General features: G+C 32.5%; 3 protein-coding genes across 4 annotated transcripts; 1 reads left to right on the top strand and 2 right to left on the bottom strand.

Annotated features, from left to right (window-relative positions):
- Positions 1-1,761: 1,761 nt before the first annotated feature.
- On the bottom strand, positions 1,762-5,230 carry LOC123225981. The gene is made up of 2 exons (XM_044650381.1): positions 4,816-5,230; positions 1,762-3,579 (listed from the first exon to the last, which is right to left on the bottom strand). The coding sequence occupies exons 1-2, from the start codon at positions 4,918-4,920 to the stop codon at positions 2,224-2,226; spliced, it is 1,461 nt and encodes a 486-aa protein (XP_044506316.1). The 5' UTR covers positions 4,921-5,230; the 3' UTR covers positions 1,762-2,223.
- Positions 5,231-11,153: 5,923 nt separating this feature from the next.
- On the bottom strand, positions 11,154-15,090 carry LOC123225882. 2 transcript variants are annotated; one of them, XM_044650202.1, is made up of 5 exons: positions 14,963-15,090; positions 13,285-13,485; positions 12,311-12,403; positions 12,140-12,229; positions 11,154-11,989 (listed from the first exon to the last, which is right to left on the bottom strand). In XM_044650202.1, the coding sequence occupies exons 2-5, from the start codon at positions 13,327-13,329 to the stop codon at positions 11,381-11,383; spliced, it is 837 nt and encodes a 278-aa protein (XP_044506137.1). In that variant the 5' UTR covers positions 13,330-13,485; positions 14,963-15,090; the 3' UTR covers positions 11,154-11,380. The 2 variants fall into 2 exon arrangements, with proteins under 2 accessions (XP_044506137.1, XP_044506136.1); XM_044650201.1 differs by lacking the exon at positions 14,963-15,090 and adding an exon at positions 14,031-14,674.
- A 267-nt stretch (positions 15,091-15,357) lies between these two features.
- Positions 15,358-16,296, top strand: LOC123225883 (B3 domain-containing protein At2g33720-like). The gene has a single exon (XM_044650203.1). The coding sequence runs from the start codon at positions 15,507-15,509 to the stop codon at positions 16,215-16,217; it is 711 nt and encodes a 236-aa protein (XP_044506138.1). The 5' UTR covers positions 15,358-15,506; the 3' UTR covers positions 16,218-16,296.
- Positions 16,297-17,976: the final 1,680 nt, after the last annotated feature.

A 17,976-nucleotide genomic window follows, 5' to 3' on the forward strand; every position in this document is an offset into this window, starting at 1 on the left:
ATAATGATTTTCTAGTGGATAATGAGTTGATAAGAAGATGGAAAATAGTTATGGGGGATACCTATGGTAGTTTTAGAGACAAAAAAGGAGGTTTCATATATAAGAGAATATATATTCAACTCTTATTTTGAGATATATTAAAATCAAATTCTTAATTTACTTAGTTCAATAATTATGGAGTAGGACCCTGTGTGGTCCTTGTTATTTAAAAAAAAAAAACAATAACTATTTTAAAGATAGAACTCCCCCTCAACTCAATAACAGATCATATGTCTCTCTCATGATATTGTTTATAGTTACAACGATATTATTCATTTTATTAATAACCTTTTAACAACATTGTATATTAGTTCGAATAAATTTGAGTTCAATCTAGGTACAATGAATTTAGGTCAAGCTCGAAATGCTTAATTCAAATTTACCCAAAATATATTTACAGTTTAGGTAAGAATAAATCTATATGTATAAGTGAATTTTATGATAGTGTATAATTGGATAATGTAATTGTTTATTCTCTTATTCACTTCAAAAATCATTTTATTATATCTTACCACATCAATCAATACAGATAAGTCAATGAGATTAGTCTGTAACAATCAAAAACACCCCCAGAAAACTTAGAAAGAGGCCATGCATTTATGTCAGTTTTCTAAAATCTTCTGGCTTGTGAATGAATGAGAGCTCATTCTTGGTTTTCCAGAGAGCCTGTTTCGTTTGTGTCTGGTCTTTAAGGTGGAAAAGTAGGCAAGTCAAGGACTTGGGTTTGGATGTTACCCAACAAACAGTACATTGCTTATCTTAAACACCATTTCAAGCAGCTGGGATCAAATTATGATCTACTACACTAGATTTGTTGGTGTTATAGATGATTTATGACCAACACATTAAAAATCATACCAAATTTCTTAACCCCCGTGATGTAGTAATTGGACCATCCCCTATTATTGATTATGTTGTATAACGGTGATTCGAATTCTATAAGAGATTTCCCAACTTCAGAAGATTCAAATTCGAAAGGTCATTTTTCAAGGACATGGTGGTAGCAGAAAGAATAGGTTGTCTTTTCAAATACACTTGAGTATATGCAGTGATAAGGGTGTTATTCGTTTGTTAGTCTTATCGAACATAATGGATATTATCTATGGATTGGAGTGACCTATAGCAGTACAGGTATAACTTGTGGAAATGTGATGGAGTACACATATTAAATATCTATTAGTTAGGGTTTGCATATAAAAGTTGTACCCCAAAATAGAGAGTTAAGATTAAGAGCTTCAGACAGATCGAACAAAGATATCACTTCTTTGTCTTGTGATCATCTTCATTCACTGTGAAATTGTTATCCCTCGTCTTCCATGGTTTCTTGTTGATTGTTTTCATTGGGTTTCATAACAGTTTCAGGTATTGATTTCTCTTGAATTCTCGCATTCATCTGCAAAGTCATCGCACCTTGCAGAGGAAAATGAAAAGACCAGAAACTCATGCTCATACACAAGTTACAACAACTTACTGAATAGCAGATGATACTGATGCTATATGCTAGAGTTCATCATTGTTGGGAATTTCATCATGCATCCAAGTGAGCCGAGACAGTATACCCAGTGCTTGGGTTATCAACATCAATAAAATTATACGTGTATATTTTTAATACACAATTTGATTATACAGATGATGTGTCATTATATAATTAGATAATTATGAATCAAAAATAAAATAACACTCAATCACATGATGACACATTATCTGTGCACATAAATTGTATACCAAAAGTATGTATACATAGCATTACTTGAAAGCATGTCTAATGCAAGCTCCTACTTATATGTGAAATACATGGAGTACACAACCATGGCCATCTAACCAATGAACAGGGTTCTTAGCAGAAAAACAATATTTCTCATTATTACACATGACAGGAAAAATAATCCTTAATTCAACACCTATATGTGGATGCCCTTTTTTTGTAAAACATCAGGTAAAGAAGTATTAAAAAGAATGCTCTAACAATACCCACACTATTCATCCCTATAAACTACTTTTCTCTGTGCATAAGGGATTAGACACAGTCCTCCCACCTCTACAGTAGATCAACACCTTCCAAGCTGTATAAAAAAGATAGCTTAACCTTCAGAGTTACATCAATTAGGCTAGCTGCTTTTAGTGCTGGAATCAATATTTTATAGTCCAAGCTTAGAAGTGAAGCAATTTAGCAGAATTTAACTTTCAGCTAACCCCTGATTGCAGCATGGGGAAGAAAGTCCAGTTGTTGGAAGGTCTGGTTTCCTTTCCAAGAACCTTTTCATTGACCCACCACTTGGAGCTGATTGAGGGCTTATCAGAGACTTTTCCCTCAGCATGGTCAAAGTTGAACTCTTTGATTGACCCAAGAGTGATTGATCGATGCTTTCGATAAACATGCTCCTCCATTTCTCCCAAAGCTCTTTCAGGCATTTCATTGGGAGTATCTGCAGGATACAACTCAAAACAACTTTCACTCCCTGTTAATTTCCCTTCTCTTTGTATTTGGCCCTCTGCCACTATGTCCTTAGAACTCTCTGCTATGATTCGTGGTGATGAAACTGATTTAATAGCAAGACAGCGTGCAACTTCTTCACCACTAAGCTCAAATGATACTCTGTGTTCAATTATATGATCTTCATTTTCAGACTTATTCTCCAACTCAGCACTTGAAGCTACCTCAGAAATCTGGTTCTCCCAAAGATATCCATCCCGTGATGCAGGCCCCACACCGTCAGGCGTCAAAGATCCTGAACCCAACCTTGAACCAAGCCCCACATCATCAGGAGTCAAAGATCCTGAACCCATCCTTGAACCAAGCCCCACACCATCTGGAGTCAGAGATCCAGAACCTAGCCTTGAACCCCATTTCTGAGTAGTAAAATGTTCAAAGCCCAAGAGCTTGGGAGCTTCCCCCATACAGAACCCAAGAATGGGGAATCTATCTGGGAAAGGAGAAGAAGTGCCAGAATTAGAGATTGCTGAGCCTGGGGATATGAGTTGACCACCAGGGCTTCCTGGGTACAGCTGATATGACTGAAATCCATAATGAGATACTGAAAATTTCTGATTGGTCCCACTGTTTCTTCGAGCACGTTCCAGTGAAGATGTTAGCAGTTCAGCAAATGGCACTTCAGGGGATGAAGGTGTTGTCAGTTGAACAGATTCAGGCGGGGGAGTGCAAAGAGCAGTAGACGGTTCAGTAGCCGAAAATACAGGTGGTGTGACAAGTTGGGTTTCATGTGCATAAGGGCCAATGGCAAAAATGGATCTAGGCCCACCAGGAGAGAAGGCATTGATGGAGAGGGAAGTAAGGGAAAGCAATCCAGCAGGTGATTGGGTGGCAGAGGGAGGACCAGATTGAAGGAAAGATGCAGGTGAAGAAGGCGGAGCAATAAAGGGAAGAACAATGGCAGTTGAGTGAGTCAGACTTTCTGGAACTGGGGCTGCAGCTCCTGTTACAACTGGTTCAGGAGCAAGAACAGCATCGCTAATCCGCTTGCTACTTTTACGAGAACCAAAACACCAGTAATGGCTCCAACAACTTCCCCATCTTTTTTTCTGTAGTAAAATAGAAAATGATTCAACATGAGTAGTTCAAAGAGAATTAGAATCAGTTTCATTTTCATCATTCGTAAATTCAAGTGAGACGATTGAGCAAACATAGTCACATTAATTCATAACTTCAGTTGTAAAATACAAAATAAGATCAGTCAATATAGTGTAAACTGAAAGATCTCCACTAACTTAAGGTGGCATCAAGCACTTTAACAAGCCACATATAATGAAACACAATACAACTTCAGCCCCAAAATAAATTTGTCCAATCTAAAGGCCATTACACACTCCACTCTGTAATGTAAAATAACCATTAACAATAAGAGCAAGACTTCTCCACTAGTAAAGCATCATTGTGCTCCAGAAACTCTCTCTTTTTCTTTGATACTCGCAGTTTTAGATGAAGCATCACAGATTCAACCTCTATTATCACTGCAATAGCCATTCAATAACTACATGAAAGAATGTCAGATTTCCACCTCTTAACCTAGCCAATACTGTCAGCAAATGCACGGTGAACTTGCAATTTATGATGCAACTCAAAGAAGCATAAATTTTGGTTAATATTTAGAATTTTCTCATCGATTTCCTCTAGAATGCATTCATCACTCATAACAAACTATTAGATTCCTAATATGGATCCAAATCCCTTACTTTTCTGGGTCCTGAAGAGGCCTTCACAGTACAATAAAGCTAAACAGAGTTTTGTGGTTCCACAAAATATAGCAACATGGCTTGCATAGGATCAAAGAAATCTCCAATTCTCTTTTTTCCCTCTAAACCACAACTTCCCAACATGGTAGAATAATTCACTGAAAATTCATGGTTCCTGTTAGCACTTCTTTCAATACATTAAATTATCAATACAAGATTCCAAAATTTCCCCACGTTATCAACAGTAGTCCCAGCCAAGAATTCTTTTAAGAATAAAGTAAAAATAAACAAAATCAACTATTCAAACAAGCTGCACGAAGACTCAACTTTTACTTTCCACCAAGAAAGTGCCTTTTAAAAGTAAATAAATGAATAAACTTTGATCTTCAAACTTTCAATATTCAAAAACCAGAGAAATCCCACCATCTCAATTTCCCTAAATTTTCCCACTGTTTCTCAGCTACCAAACAGACCATCAATCAAACTACTCAAAAGAAAAACCAAAGAAAAAAAATTAAAATTGAAACAAAAACCCATCACTACTTTGACTTCCTCAGAACAAAAGCTATGTATGTATGTACGCACCTGGACGCCGGTGGTGGGCCGGAGACGAGACTCAGTAGAAACTATGGCGGTTGCGGCGGCGTTAACGGTGTCGACACTGTTGTTATTGTTGTTCACACTAGTCATCTTGGATTTCGATCTCTTTTGTAAGAGAGAGAATTAAAGTTGCCAATTATAATTCATTAAATCAAAAGATAAATCAAGTTAAAGAGAAAAACAACGTAAAAAAAAAAAAGAAGATCAAGTCTGGTTTCTGATGTCTTTGGGTTGAGTTCGTGTCCTGTCGTTATCCTCCAGTTTTCATCCATTTTGCACTTATGTTCTCGACACGTCAGCTTATCGGATGGTACGGACCCACCCTTTACAACCGGTTTCTGTTTCTATTTGTCTGAGCCAACTCTCCTCTTTGCTTTAATAATTCTACTTCTTTCTCTTTCTTCACTATCTTATAATGCAATACAAATAAATTATATTACTTACACAAATATCACTCGCTCGCAAAATTAATAAAATATAAAAATTTTTAGAAAAAAATTTAAAATTGTACCTCTATCAGGCTCGTATAAATTTTGAGGTATTAAAATAGATAATATTAACTAATTTTATTAATTTTAATAAATAAATATTTAAAATTTTAATAATTAATAAATATTAATTTGAAAATATAATAAATCGTGAGTGAAAATAAGCCGTTCGGCCTCTTTTTTTTTAATATAACTTAGATAAGATTATGAAAGATGATAATGGATAAACCACGTATTAACCTATAAATTGAGATGAGATGTAGATGTAACATGATTTTATCAATGAGTTAATAATTATCCTAACTCTTACAAAATCTTTAATGTTAAATAACAGCTTTTTATTATTGTTGAACCATTTTCTACAATTTTAACATTTACGATCAATATACAAAATTAATTTTTTATCATAATTGAATCGCACGACCATGGAAACATCCATCAAATTATATAATAATTCTTTGGCCAAGGGACGTCATCTTTGTTAGTCTTTGTTCAAAGATGACGTTGGAAAATGAGAGGGAAAGAGAAACTAGTTGGAGACAACACTAGAAAAGAGAGAAAGAAAAAAAAAGCTTTAAGGATAAATTATAATATTTCAAAGTTTAACTCTGAAAAAAAAATTATTAATTTTATAAAATTTATGAGAAAAATAGATAATATTTTATTAGTTTTAATATATTACTAGTTAAATAACGATTTTACTTTTAAAACTTAATCAATTCTGTTAATTTTAACCGTTTACGAGTAGGCATTTAGATTTTTAATAGTTAACAGTAAGACTATATTCGAAGTAAATTTATTTGAACTCGATACAAGCTTTATTCGAATGAATCTGAACTCGATCCTAACATATATGAGTTTAAGCTCAAATTTGAATTAAAACATATTTAAAAATCAATCAGAAACCCAAACCCATGTTTGATATATACGAACACAAGCCAAAACTTAAGCTAAAATATATTTAAAAAAATTAAACGATGTCATATAAGTTACAAAGAAATTTAATTCCAACAGATAAGTTTAATGAATCTGAACTAAATTCAGTTTATCTATACAAATCCAAAACATTTGTCATTTGTAATAATTTGCCGTATCAAAAATTGTTAAAAAGTTTAGCTCGGACGAGATTCATGGAATCATGATAAAATAACAAAATACAAGTGGACAAGGGAAGTGACAGCTGTCACTTTAACATGTTCTTGTGTGATTTTGTAATTATTAACTAATCTTAATCATCTGCTAAACAAAGATTAGTAAATATGTAAATAATAAGATTAAGATTAAGATGCACGCTTTTACTTCCTTTGTTTACGTTAGACTGAAATGACAGATTTGCCCTTGATTTAACTCGGATTCACCGTAATGCCATCATCCAGACAAACAAGAATTTGGTTGGTGTGAAATGTGAGGTGAGATCCTCGTGAGTTGTTGTTTGTTGTAACGTCAAAAGCTGATCATGTGCTCCCTTCTACGCGTGACCATCGTGACTGTCTCTCTCTGTGCGCGCCCTCACGATTAAATTCCTGGACAGCCACAACTCAATTTTCATCTGCCAATTTTCACCCTTTGATTCAACACACTCTGAATAATGTTCGTTCGATTGATACGATTTTTTCGATTAGAACTTACAAACGTAAATTTTATCGCAGTAAAAAAATACTATATTAAAATTTAGGTAATTATTTGATTCAAAATATTTAAAATCTTGTTAGTATAAGTTACTGAATAAATTTAACATGGTAAATGTGTAGTAAATTTTCTAAACAATAAATTATTATGAGCAATGCTACGTGTATCTATTTTTAGTATATAATTTATATACACAGTGATGTATCATCATGTAATTAGGTAATTTTAAAACATGTGTCATTATATGATAATGAAATATTAAATCACATGATAACACTTTATTTGTGTACACAAATTATGTACCAAAAATAGGTACACATAGTTTTATTGAATTATTATAGTAATCCAATCGTATATCAAAAACCTAATTTTTTTATATTACGTATTTATCATATAATATATCTTTTAAAAAATAAAATAATAAAAAATTATAATTAGCACGTTATCATTTTAGAAAATATTACAAACATTCTTAAAATTTAAAAAAAATTTATATATACCTTTGTTATATTATTATTTTCTCTAAAAAGTATATATATCCGTATCAATAACATAATCATATTATATGATACATTTATTATATCATATTAATTTGATATATCTTATAATATATATTATTTTTTAAGTGTATCATATCATATTATAAAATACGTATCGTATATCATAAGATATTGATAACTATATAAATAACTCTAACTGAGTTGTTATGATTTCAAGCAAGGTTGCAATTAAATAGAGTTAAATATTGTCTTATTTTGAGGTTTAATTCAAATGTATTTAGACAAAAGTCGAGTTTGAACCAAATGCAAAATTAAAAAGTTTTTTGTTCAAGTCCAGCATAAGAATGATAGATTTGAGCTAAATTTTGTAAATTATAGTTAAACCCATTAACTTATATAATTATTAATTATCGTTCATATTCAAATTCAAGAAAATACGATTTTAGATAGATAATTTTTAATAGTTTATTAATATTATACTCAAAGCGATTTGTAGGCTCATCAAATCAAACAATAATAAGTTCGAGAGTCAAATTCAAGTTTAATTCAACAACAATTAAGCCAAGCATGACTTTACACAAGTAGATCTATGAGCAACTATAAAATATGGTAGTTAAATTGAATATTGTATCATATAATAAAATTTTAATTTTTTATATAATATATTATATCGTATTATATGATATCGATTATATTGATAATATATATTATATCGTATAATAAATATATTATATTATATAAATTTAATATATTTTATAATATTTATTATTTTATATTTATATTATATTATATTATAAAATACAAACCTTATATAGTAAGATGGTAACTATTTTACGGAATACGAAACTTTGAAGCAAGCATTATCTTTTTTACTTAAAAAAAAAAAAAAAGAAACACTATCTTTTGGCGTGAAACACCTAACTTTTTTGGAAGTCTGAAAAAGGTAAAATAATTAATTATTGGAAGTGGAGAAGGGTAATTTCGACAAAAAAGGTAATAATTATTTTTGTAAAGTGTGCACGTGGGGGTTGAGATGATGAAGAAAGTGACACACCAAATCCTCGTCACCATATCAAATTCAAAAGGACCTTTTTCTCCTTTCTCCTATCCTGTCTCTCCACTTTTCTTACCTTTTTTAACCTTTTTATGTACCTTCCATCAAACCCCCAATTAGAGGGAAAATTATTACATTTCTTTTTGTGCTAGTTCTAAATGCAATCCTAGTTGGCTCCAACTCAAGTCTTTGTTTGGATACAACTAGCTAAATTATATTTTAAGATAAGAATTCTCCGTATTTTTATAAATAAATTAAGTTTAAATTAATTTAAATATTCAAATTTAAACTTAATTCAGTTTGATTAGAATCAAATTTAAAATCAAATTATTTCTTAAATAAGTTTGATATTCAATTTTATAATCCGAGTCAAAGTCGAGTTAAAGAAAATTTAGTCAATTGACTTTAAGTTGACCTTTATTCAGACTTAATTTATATCATATTCAATTTTTTTTTTTTTTATAATTACTATGTGTAATTTATAAGTAAGTAAGAGTCTTTTTGTGTTCTCATCATCAGGGTGGATTTAAATCGAGACGAACTTAAATTTGGACATGTTTGAGCTCAAATAAGCTAAAGGAGAATCATACTCAAGCTCGATGAGGTTTGAAAGACATGAGTCAAGCTTGAGCTCTATATGATGGGCGATTCTCAAGCTTGGCTCACATGGGCTAAGTACTCTAGATATAAGCTCAAGACCATGAGTCAAACTCGAATTTAATAAATTTAAAACAAAATAATTTTCATTTCAACTTTGAGTTATATAGTAAAACGACTTCATTTTTGCACTACTTTCATAATGTAACACTAGCGTAAAAATGATATTATTTTGAATTGACTAAAACGATATTATTTTTCTTGTAAATACGAGCCTCTCATGAGCTTTTCAAGTCAAACATACTCATAACCACATGTTTCAAACTCAAATGAGGCAAACAAACAATCAAGTTTGACCTAACTTAATTCGAATTTATCAAATTATATGATGATATATATTAAATATATATATATATATTTATATACTCAAAATAGATATACATAATTTAATTGTAAAATTATATATGATAAAGTTGAAGTGCATGATGATTAGCTTTCTGGGACCACCCGTGCAACCAATGAAACATTTAAAACTTCGGAAAATAATGACTTTGTAGAAGTTGAGGGACTTTTGCAATGGGTCCACCGGGTTTTGGACATTTTCAAATTGGCCTCTCATGGGGTGGCTTAGTGTCATTTTGGCCCTACCAGCCTAAAGCTCAACCAGCACACCACATGTTTTGTTCATCAAGTACGTAGGGGATTCATCTACGATGCCTTTTTTAATACAATAATTAATTACTTTTATTATTATTATTATGAAATTGTAATTTCTTAATCATTCTCCAAAAATTATATCAATTTGGCTTTATATTTATTATATTTTTACAAAATGCTCAAGTTAATTGTACTTTAATATTATAAAATAAAATAATTTATTAATATAGTTAGAATTGAACCGAGTCGAATTGCTCTAAACTTGAATTACGTTTGGTTTGAACGAATTGAACTGAAACTGAAACTTCAACTCAACAATTCAACAACTTAATAACCCTAACTTTTTTTTAAATTACAATTCATTCCTAAACATACGATTATACATTATTAACACATCATCTACGTATATAATTAATCCCTTTTTTTTATTATACTGTTTTAGTTAAGACTCCGAATTCATACATGTTTTACCTTTATCCTTAATCTCGAAAACTTAGTCTCTTAAACTTATTTTGTCTTTTTTAATTTGTAAGACTGTATAGTTTTTGTGATTGTTTATATTTTATAATTAATTTAGTTATATAAATGGTTTATTTATATCGAAATAAAAATATATTTACTTTTTACATCAAGTCAGTTAAAAACATAACACCTCAAATTTTCTTTGAAAAATGAAAAAAATATGTAGGTTTGACTAGAAACTAGACATGTGAAATTGGTTAGATCAGCCCAAAGCATGGAAATATACCTGGCTTGCATTATAGCAGCCCATAGGTTGGCCAAGCCCGTTATAATTTATATAATAATTAAAAAAATTAATTAATCAGTTAATATAAAAAAATTTATTAAAATTAACAAACCAACCTATTTAAAGCTAGTCTTATATACATAGGGCCGTATTGTGAGTTTTAAGTATTTTTTGGGTTTGCCCAACCTAAAGACCCGTGATTGTGCAAGCCTTAAGCCCAACAGACTGTGTTAGAATCTGTCTAGTCCAATCCACTAACACCTCTATTGAAAACCATCCCTAGATACAATCCAATGATACTTTCAAGGTGAGTTTAGATACATGAAAAAGGTTTCCGGGGTTTAAATGATATTTTCATAGTTATGAAGTTAAGGCTGTATTTTTTCAAAGTGGGAAAAAGAGTTCAATTTTGTTTATGCTGTATTTATTTATAATATCATTTTTATTATTCAACCAATCACACAATTAAAAGGCTTTTTTTTTTTAGGTAAAACACCAAGCATTTAGACATTTTTATTGAATACCTGTTGATTTTAGAAATGTGTTTAAACCCCATTGGATTTAGACCCTAATCCTGTAGTTTCGCCATTTTCATGCGAACACCCGTTGGTTTCGAAAATTTCATCAATTCAACCTTCAAAATTTAGGACTTCTATAAAAATAACTTCTGACATTGATCAATGGCTCATAACCAATGAAAACATAGACAATGTTTCACACGACACATAAAATTGCTAAAACAGAGTTTAAAAGAAAAGAAAATTCATTTTATTTGAATAAGCACTAAAAGTCTGGGTGCTAATGGTTCCAAAAAGCTTCAAAATATGTCCACCAGAAGAAAGGTGGAACTTGTTACCAGCTAGAGGATCACCAATCTTTAAAGCCGTCTTCTCTTGTTCGAGTTCAGTACTGGTTTGCCTTTTCTAGAGTACAAACCCTTGAAATTCTTCAAACTGCTAGCAGGATTTGGCACGCCAGAAGACCAGGTGACTCTGGAAAAATAAGGGATATCAAACAATGGCCCAATAGAGTCCCCATATGAATCAGCAATATCTGGTCCTGGCGGGCTACATTCTTTTAGCACCTCCATGAGTTCCCTTAGGGAATTCCTTGCCGAATCCTCAGTTCCTATATCTGATGTAATATCACTTCTCATGGGTCGAGTCTGATGCGTGAATTCCAGCTCTGAACTTGCAGAATACAAGGCATTTGATGGACCCCTGGTCCTGGACAATTCTGGAGCTAGTTGTTGATTCATTGAAGATGTCAAGTTTTCTACAGTGGTTGAAAACGAAGTTACCTTTTCTTTCCCCTTGTAAGAAGCTCTTCCAGGGAAATACTGTCCACCAGTAAATGATGAAGACTTCTGGCTAACAGATTTTCCTTCATTAATCCTCAAGTCAGGAAGAACTAACCGCTGTGACGGCGACTCATGTGATGCGGGGCTGATGGCATGAGGAACTTCTTGGGAATGTAGGTCTCCTATCTGTCAAATAGAAGAACATAAACTAGTGAAAGACCTGCCTAGCTACAACTTCTTTTAGCTCATATGAGTTTCTGTACTAATCATCATTAGAAAAGCAAATGAATTTCTAAACATCAAGAATCATAAAATGAATATGTTTCAAGTTATAACCTTCAGTGGAAACTCAGTGAAATTAGGATGCTTCTGTTCAGACTGAGAATGGTTGCTCCAAGGTGGCTCCATATGCTGCTTGTGTGATGACTGAGTATACAACTTGAAGAGTCAGAGACTAAACAAATAAAGCAAAATGCAAAATTTCTATATTGTTTGTGAATTTAGAACCTTTAGAGGCTCATCGAATCTGAGATGCTGCTGTGGTGGCTCAGAATGGAAGCTGCCTGGTAGCGATATGTTATTTTGCTGCTTCTGTAATGACTGCATGAGCACCAAACAATTGGAATAAATAACTAAACAAAATATGAGTGATGAAAGGCATAAGATATGTGCCATATTTGAGCTATGCTTCAGTGATTTCATTGTAGTAAGGAAAGGCCCACAAATCCATCACATCATAATGCATTTTCAGAGCTTGCCCCAAATATAAGATCTAGAGCTGGCTTACAGCCAAGGAAATAAGGAGTCTGACACAGCAGCAGAAGCTAGGAATCATTTTTGCTCTATCCAAAAGAGGGCTCCTTGAATCCATGAGAAAACATCAAATCCACATGAAAACACTTCGCTAATGCAATCTACACTAAAGTAATCTTTCTAGAGCAAGGAATTATAAGATAGGAAAACAAAGATTAACAAAAATAATGCTTCTTGATTTAACTAAAATCTTAAAACATTTAAACTTCCAAATAGAAAGTCTTAATTGAAATTAGAAAATAAAATAAGAAAAAGGAAATAAAATAAAATCATAATTTAAGAAAATCTGTCCTACATCAAAGCCAAGCCATGCCTGGGACATTGTGCTATTCTGGATTGGAAAAACATGAGCGCTTTTCTTTTTTGGTGGGGGAAGAGGTTGATGGAGAATAAGAAGATTCTACACAAGCCTGAAACTACACAGTAGAATCGGGATATCATGTCCTGACTTTGCTCAGGACATGATGGTTAAAAGATATGATTGCAGCTGATCTTGAACTAGTTAGATAGAACACTGTTTAACGATATAAATAAGAAATCCTATATTCAGTATTCTAGTGTTTTCTTAACTTATCAAACTGGCAAAATGCTGCAAATTTTAAATAATGAAAATAAATATGAATATCAAAGAGCCAAACATTTCAAGAAATTTAGACTACCAAACCCACCTGCCAAAATGCCATTTCCTCAAATTGTGATTGTTGATAGTACATCTGTGATAAACTGCAGTCACTTCCTTGCTGTAGAGATGATGGTGAATTAGCAAAAGAGGAGAAAGCTGGCAATCCAAGAACATGCGACTGACACTTGATAGCTGCCAAAGACGGTAATGCATCTGGTGCCTGAGCATAATCAGCAAAGCCATATCCCTGTTCAATTGTAAATAGAATTTGAGCCCCAAAAAAAAGGGTAAAATAGTGAGAGCCACTCTTTAGAATTTCTTAGTAACAAGCAATATTTTAGTTAAAACTTTCAAGCCTCTGAATGATTGCTCCCTATTCCTCAACTTCTATTTGAAAACAATATATTTCCACAAAAAATGTTATTTAATTGGGGGAAATAATTCAAAAGCTATTAGGCCTCATCTACACTTTTGCCCTAGTTCTAGTATTGATTAGAAATCTTTAAATGATCTTCATCCAGCATTTGCCCTAATAAAAGACATTTAACAAACAGACTTCCCCATCAGTGGATTAGGATCCATCCTAGTGTACAACAGATCAATCATCCTAGTGCCCTAACGTGCAAGTGGAGCCACGAAATGTTGTTAATTTATTGAATACGCTAAATTCAATCACTGCAAAATCATCTTCAAACAATTTCCGAAATATAAAGCCATACAAATTTTTTTGCTAATTCTACCTACAATAATTTGAAGCAATAAGATGATCAGAACTTTAATCTCATTCCTCACCTCATTGACTTGAGAGTTTCTCATTTCAATCAATTCCACAGCCTTCTGAATTTAAAGAATTTGGCGGTTTGACAACCACCCCAAAGCTTCAACTACTCTAATGAGATGCAAACTAAGATAATTCCTTCTCACTCTTTATACTTTACACTACTCTGTACATATGTAAGGCTCTATGCAGCGACATGTTTAAGGAGAAAACGGTAACGTTTATCTTGCGTCACACATATTTGTCTACTTGATTATCATGCCATATATGCTAACAAAAAAAATCTGGCACTAGAAAACAACAATCTCACATGTTTGCCTATGAGATTAGATTATCCCAAACCAGGATAGTAACAGTAAATTTCATATTTCTCATTATATCAAATCTAACAAGGGGGTTAACGTTGGGACTAGAGGCTCCATTCTGAGTAAATAATGAGCCAAATCCAGACCAAACCAAACCGATGCAACAATAAATCAAGTAAATAATTCAACTTTTTTCCATTTACAAATTAGTTACCATACAATAAGAACAATGGTGTGAAAATTTTCAACAACAATAATTATCCACTTTCCAAAAGCAGCCGTGTAAAAGGTTCAAATTCTCATAGATGCTCCATTTTTCATCTTCTTAAGCAAAAAAATTTAAACCACTTAGTATTATCCCATTTTAGCCTCTTTAAACACTTAAGATCGTTCCAGATAACAATTTTCTTGATTAATAACAGGGATGGAGTTTCCCTTTCATTACGACCCATTATTCTCACTTGGGTGCTATTTCATTTCTTCCAAGTTTCAAAGGAAGTAAAGAACCCTAAAAAAAGAAAAAACCAAAAAATGCAATCCTAAACATGAAATATTACCAGAAAAGTGAAGTAAACTTACTAATTAGTCGATTCGTTTCAGAAAATTGCAAAAAACAATTACGGAAAGTGCATCAAACATACCTTAAAAGGCAAATCTGGTAAGGCAAGGCTTCTTCAAACCCATAAAACAGAGAAGGCGAACAATTCATCTCAGAATAAAGTAATAGCAATAGAAGCCGCAGAGTTTCCCTGAAGGGAAGTTGTTTATATTTGTAATTTCCAGGTGGGTTTCTCTTTACAAAGAAACGAATCCTCAATTCCCGCTATTATTATCCTGCTCGATTTAGCCTACTTATTTTTATCCTTTTTTAAATTACAGACGACAAGTCATCCAAGTCTTAAAATAACATACGATATCTCGTATCTCACTCTTATTTCTGAATCCACAGTTGAAAGTCGATAGGATTCTGTATTCAAGTCCAGGAAACTCTTACTTCAAATAGGATTTGGAAACTTCATGACTTTCAAGTTTCTGATTTCCTTCTCTAAAACTGATTAATCTTCACTATTTATTTATTCTCGATTGTCCATAGAACCATTAAGACTTTCACACCTCCTTTTTGCCCTCAAAATCTTCAAGTTTTTTGTTCTGTTTTTTGCTGTCTTTACTGCGCTCAGGTTATCAATGGAGACTCAAAAACAAACACCCGATAAACAAAAGCAAATCTCTTATCGTAAAAGAGTGATATTAATGAAGCGGAAGAGCCACAACAACCCACAAGACAACAAAGGAACGTCCAAAATTCCAACAACGTTCAATCTTGTTCGTCAGATTAAAATAATGGGGCAAAAAACAGGTATATTGTCAACCGAACTTAAGCTGTTTAATGATACTTGGCCTACGGCTGAAGAATACGTAGAGAGAGTTGAAAAAAAGAGAGAGACAGCCAACTGGAAGATGGCAAGGATGAAATATTACAGTCCAGAAGAAGAAGAAGAAGAGAGGCAGAATGGTGTTTCAACCAAACTAAGTCTCTACACTGATCCATGGAATATAAAGAAGAAGCTTACACAGAGTGACTTGGGTGATCAGTGCAGGCTTTTGTTGCAGGCAAGTTTGGTGGAGAGCCATGTTTTTCCATTCCTAAATGTTGATGAGATCAATAAGGTTCAAGGGAAAGAGGGTTTGAGAGTGATGGTGTTGGATCGGGATACAGAGTCGGAGCACTCATTGGTAATGAAGAAGTGGACGACTTGTGAGAGCTACGTTTTCATTGAGGGATGGGGGCAGAAATTTGTTAACAGACGGGAACTGAATCCTGGAGATGAGATTGGTTTCTACTGGGATCTATACACTTCAATGTTTAATTTTAGTGTCATCAAAAAAGCAAGATGAGTTGATTTTATTATGTAAAAATGGGTTGATTTTGAAAATTTTTTATTCTAGTATATGTTAAATATCAATGATTTCTTCTTGATTTAGAAAAAAAAAAATCAGTTATATATATATATATATTTTATTCAATTTGATAGTTCTAATTCAACTATAGTTTTTCTTATCATATGATACGATATAGTATAATAGAGAAAAAAAATAATACGTGTCATGAAGTGTATTAAATTAATATATTTTATTTTTATTCAACTTGACACTCATAAATTTTAATTTTGGGTCTTATCGGTTTTTGATATAAGATAATTTAATACAATACATGATATGTCTCCTATGATATAATATAAGAGAAGAATAATACATATTATGAGATGTACTAAATTAATACGATACATTTTACTGATATAAATCAATATATTTTTTTAGAGAAAATTATGATGTAATAGGGTTGTATAGAAAATTTTTAAAATTTTAAGGGTATTTGTGATATTTTTCTAAATGATGATTTGTCAATTATAAATTTTTTATTAATTTATTTTTTAAAAATTGTATAATATAATATGATATGATAAAAAAAATTAGATTTTCAATATATGATATAATATATAATTTGACTACTTCAACTACCAAGTTTATCATTTATCGTTGAATATTTCTAAAATTTAACAAAATATATAACATTGTTAATAAAACCAAATTAGGGTTGGATTTTTATCGAACCGAATTAAAACATGAATGGGCTCCAACATTATGTCTTCCATCCAAATCTGGGCTAACCCAATCTTAATTTGGTTAAGACCGAATCCACCCCTAAGCTTTTTGTCCTAAAGATTTCATTTTGTGGGTAAAATTTTCTGCCCATTAACAAGCCCACAACCCTCTTTGGATCAGGGTTAGCCCATATCCGTATTTCAAGTATCCAAGCCCAAGGCCCAGTCATGTTTGACTTAAATTAATTTTAAATTAAATAGTGAATAAAAAAAAGTGGGCGGCAGAGGGTAAAGTCTTGCCCGTTTCAGGAATTTCGGACAGAAAAGAAATAGTTGCCCTTTGGCCTGCACACTGACTATTTCGTACCAGATAAGGTAACAGTCTGCCGACACGTACGCCTGACGAAATCTAGAGACTTAAATCAACGGTCATCGTTTACCGACACGGGAACGTCTCTCAGCAACTCATTACGGCGCCCAATATAGAAAAGGTGTCGGCGTTTCCTTCAGTTCTGTGTCTCGTCACGTGGCATTCCTCGTAACCACTGCAAGGTTTGACAACCTACTTGCGCTTTTACCGGCTACTTCCGGTAACTGGATGGCCACATAATCAGCTCAACTTTTTTAATACTTTCTAACAGGGCTGTATTCGAGCCTTGAACTCGAATTCAGTTCGATTCATATATAGTTGATTTAAGTTTGAGTTTGAGCTTAGCTAAGGTCGGCTAATTTCAGATTTAAATTCAATTCGATTCGTTTTTCGTTATCAAAATGACATCGTTTTAATATATATTGATTAAAACGATGTCCTTTTGTATACAAAATTTTAATTAGAAAATTTGTCGAATAGCTCAAGCTCGAGCTCGAGCTTGGCTAAGGCCTGCTCGTTTGCTGACTCAATTCGAATTTAACCCTATTTCTAAATGAATTAGAAGTGAAGCAGACTCAAATCAAAATTACAAGTTTGGTTTCAACGATATCAAATTAAAATTTTAACTAAACTTAAATATGATTCTTTTTTTTATTTGTTGACATTATTCATTCATCAATAA

Source organism: Mangifera indica, chromosome 9 (genome assembly GCF_011075055.1).
Source record: "Mangifera indica cultivar Alphonso chromosome 9, CATAS_Mindica_2.1, whole genome shotgun sequence".
In the NCBI taxonomy this organism is placed as follows: domain Eukaryota; kingdom Viridiplantae; phylum Streptophyta; class Magnoliopsida; order Sapindales; family Anacardiaceae; genus Mangifera; species Mangifera indica.

Bases quoted from the DNA above. Each gene is read 5' to 3' on its own strand.
- LOC123225981 (XM_044650381.1), bottom strand. From the start codon at position 4,920: ATGACTAGTGTGAACAACAATAACAACAGTGTCGACACCGTTAACGCC. The intron at 3,580-4,815 runs GTGCGTACATAC...ATTTTACTACAG, and splicing joins GGCCCACCACCGGCGTCCAG to AAAAAAAGATGGGGAAGTTG.
- LOC123225882 (XM_044650201.1), bottom strand. From the start codon at position 14,054: ATGAGAAACTCTCAAGTCAATGAG. The intron at 12,230-12,310 runs GTTCTAAATTCA...TTGTATACTCAG, and splicing joins GATTCGATGAGCCTCTAAAG to TCATCACACAAGCAGCATAT. The intron at 11,990-12,139 runs GTTATAACTTGA...TCTATTTGACAG, and splicing joins TCACTGAGTTTCCACTGAAG to ATAGGAGACCTACATTCCCA.
- LOC123225883 (XM_044650203.1), top strand. From the start codon at position 15,507: ATGGAGACTCAAAAACAAACACCCGATAAACAAAAGCAAATCTCTTAT.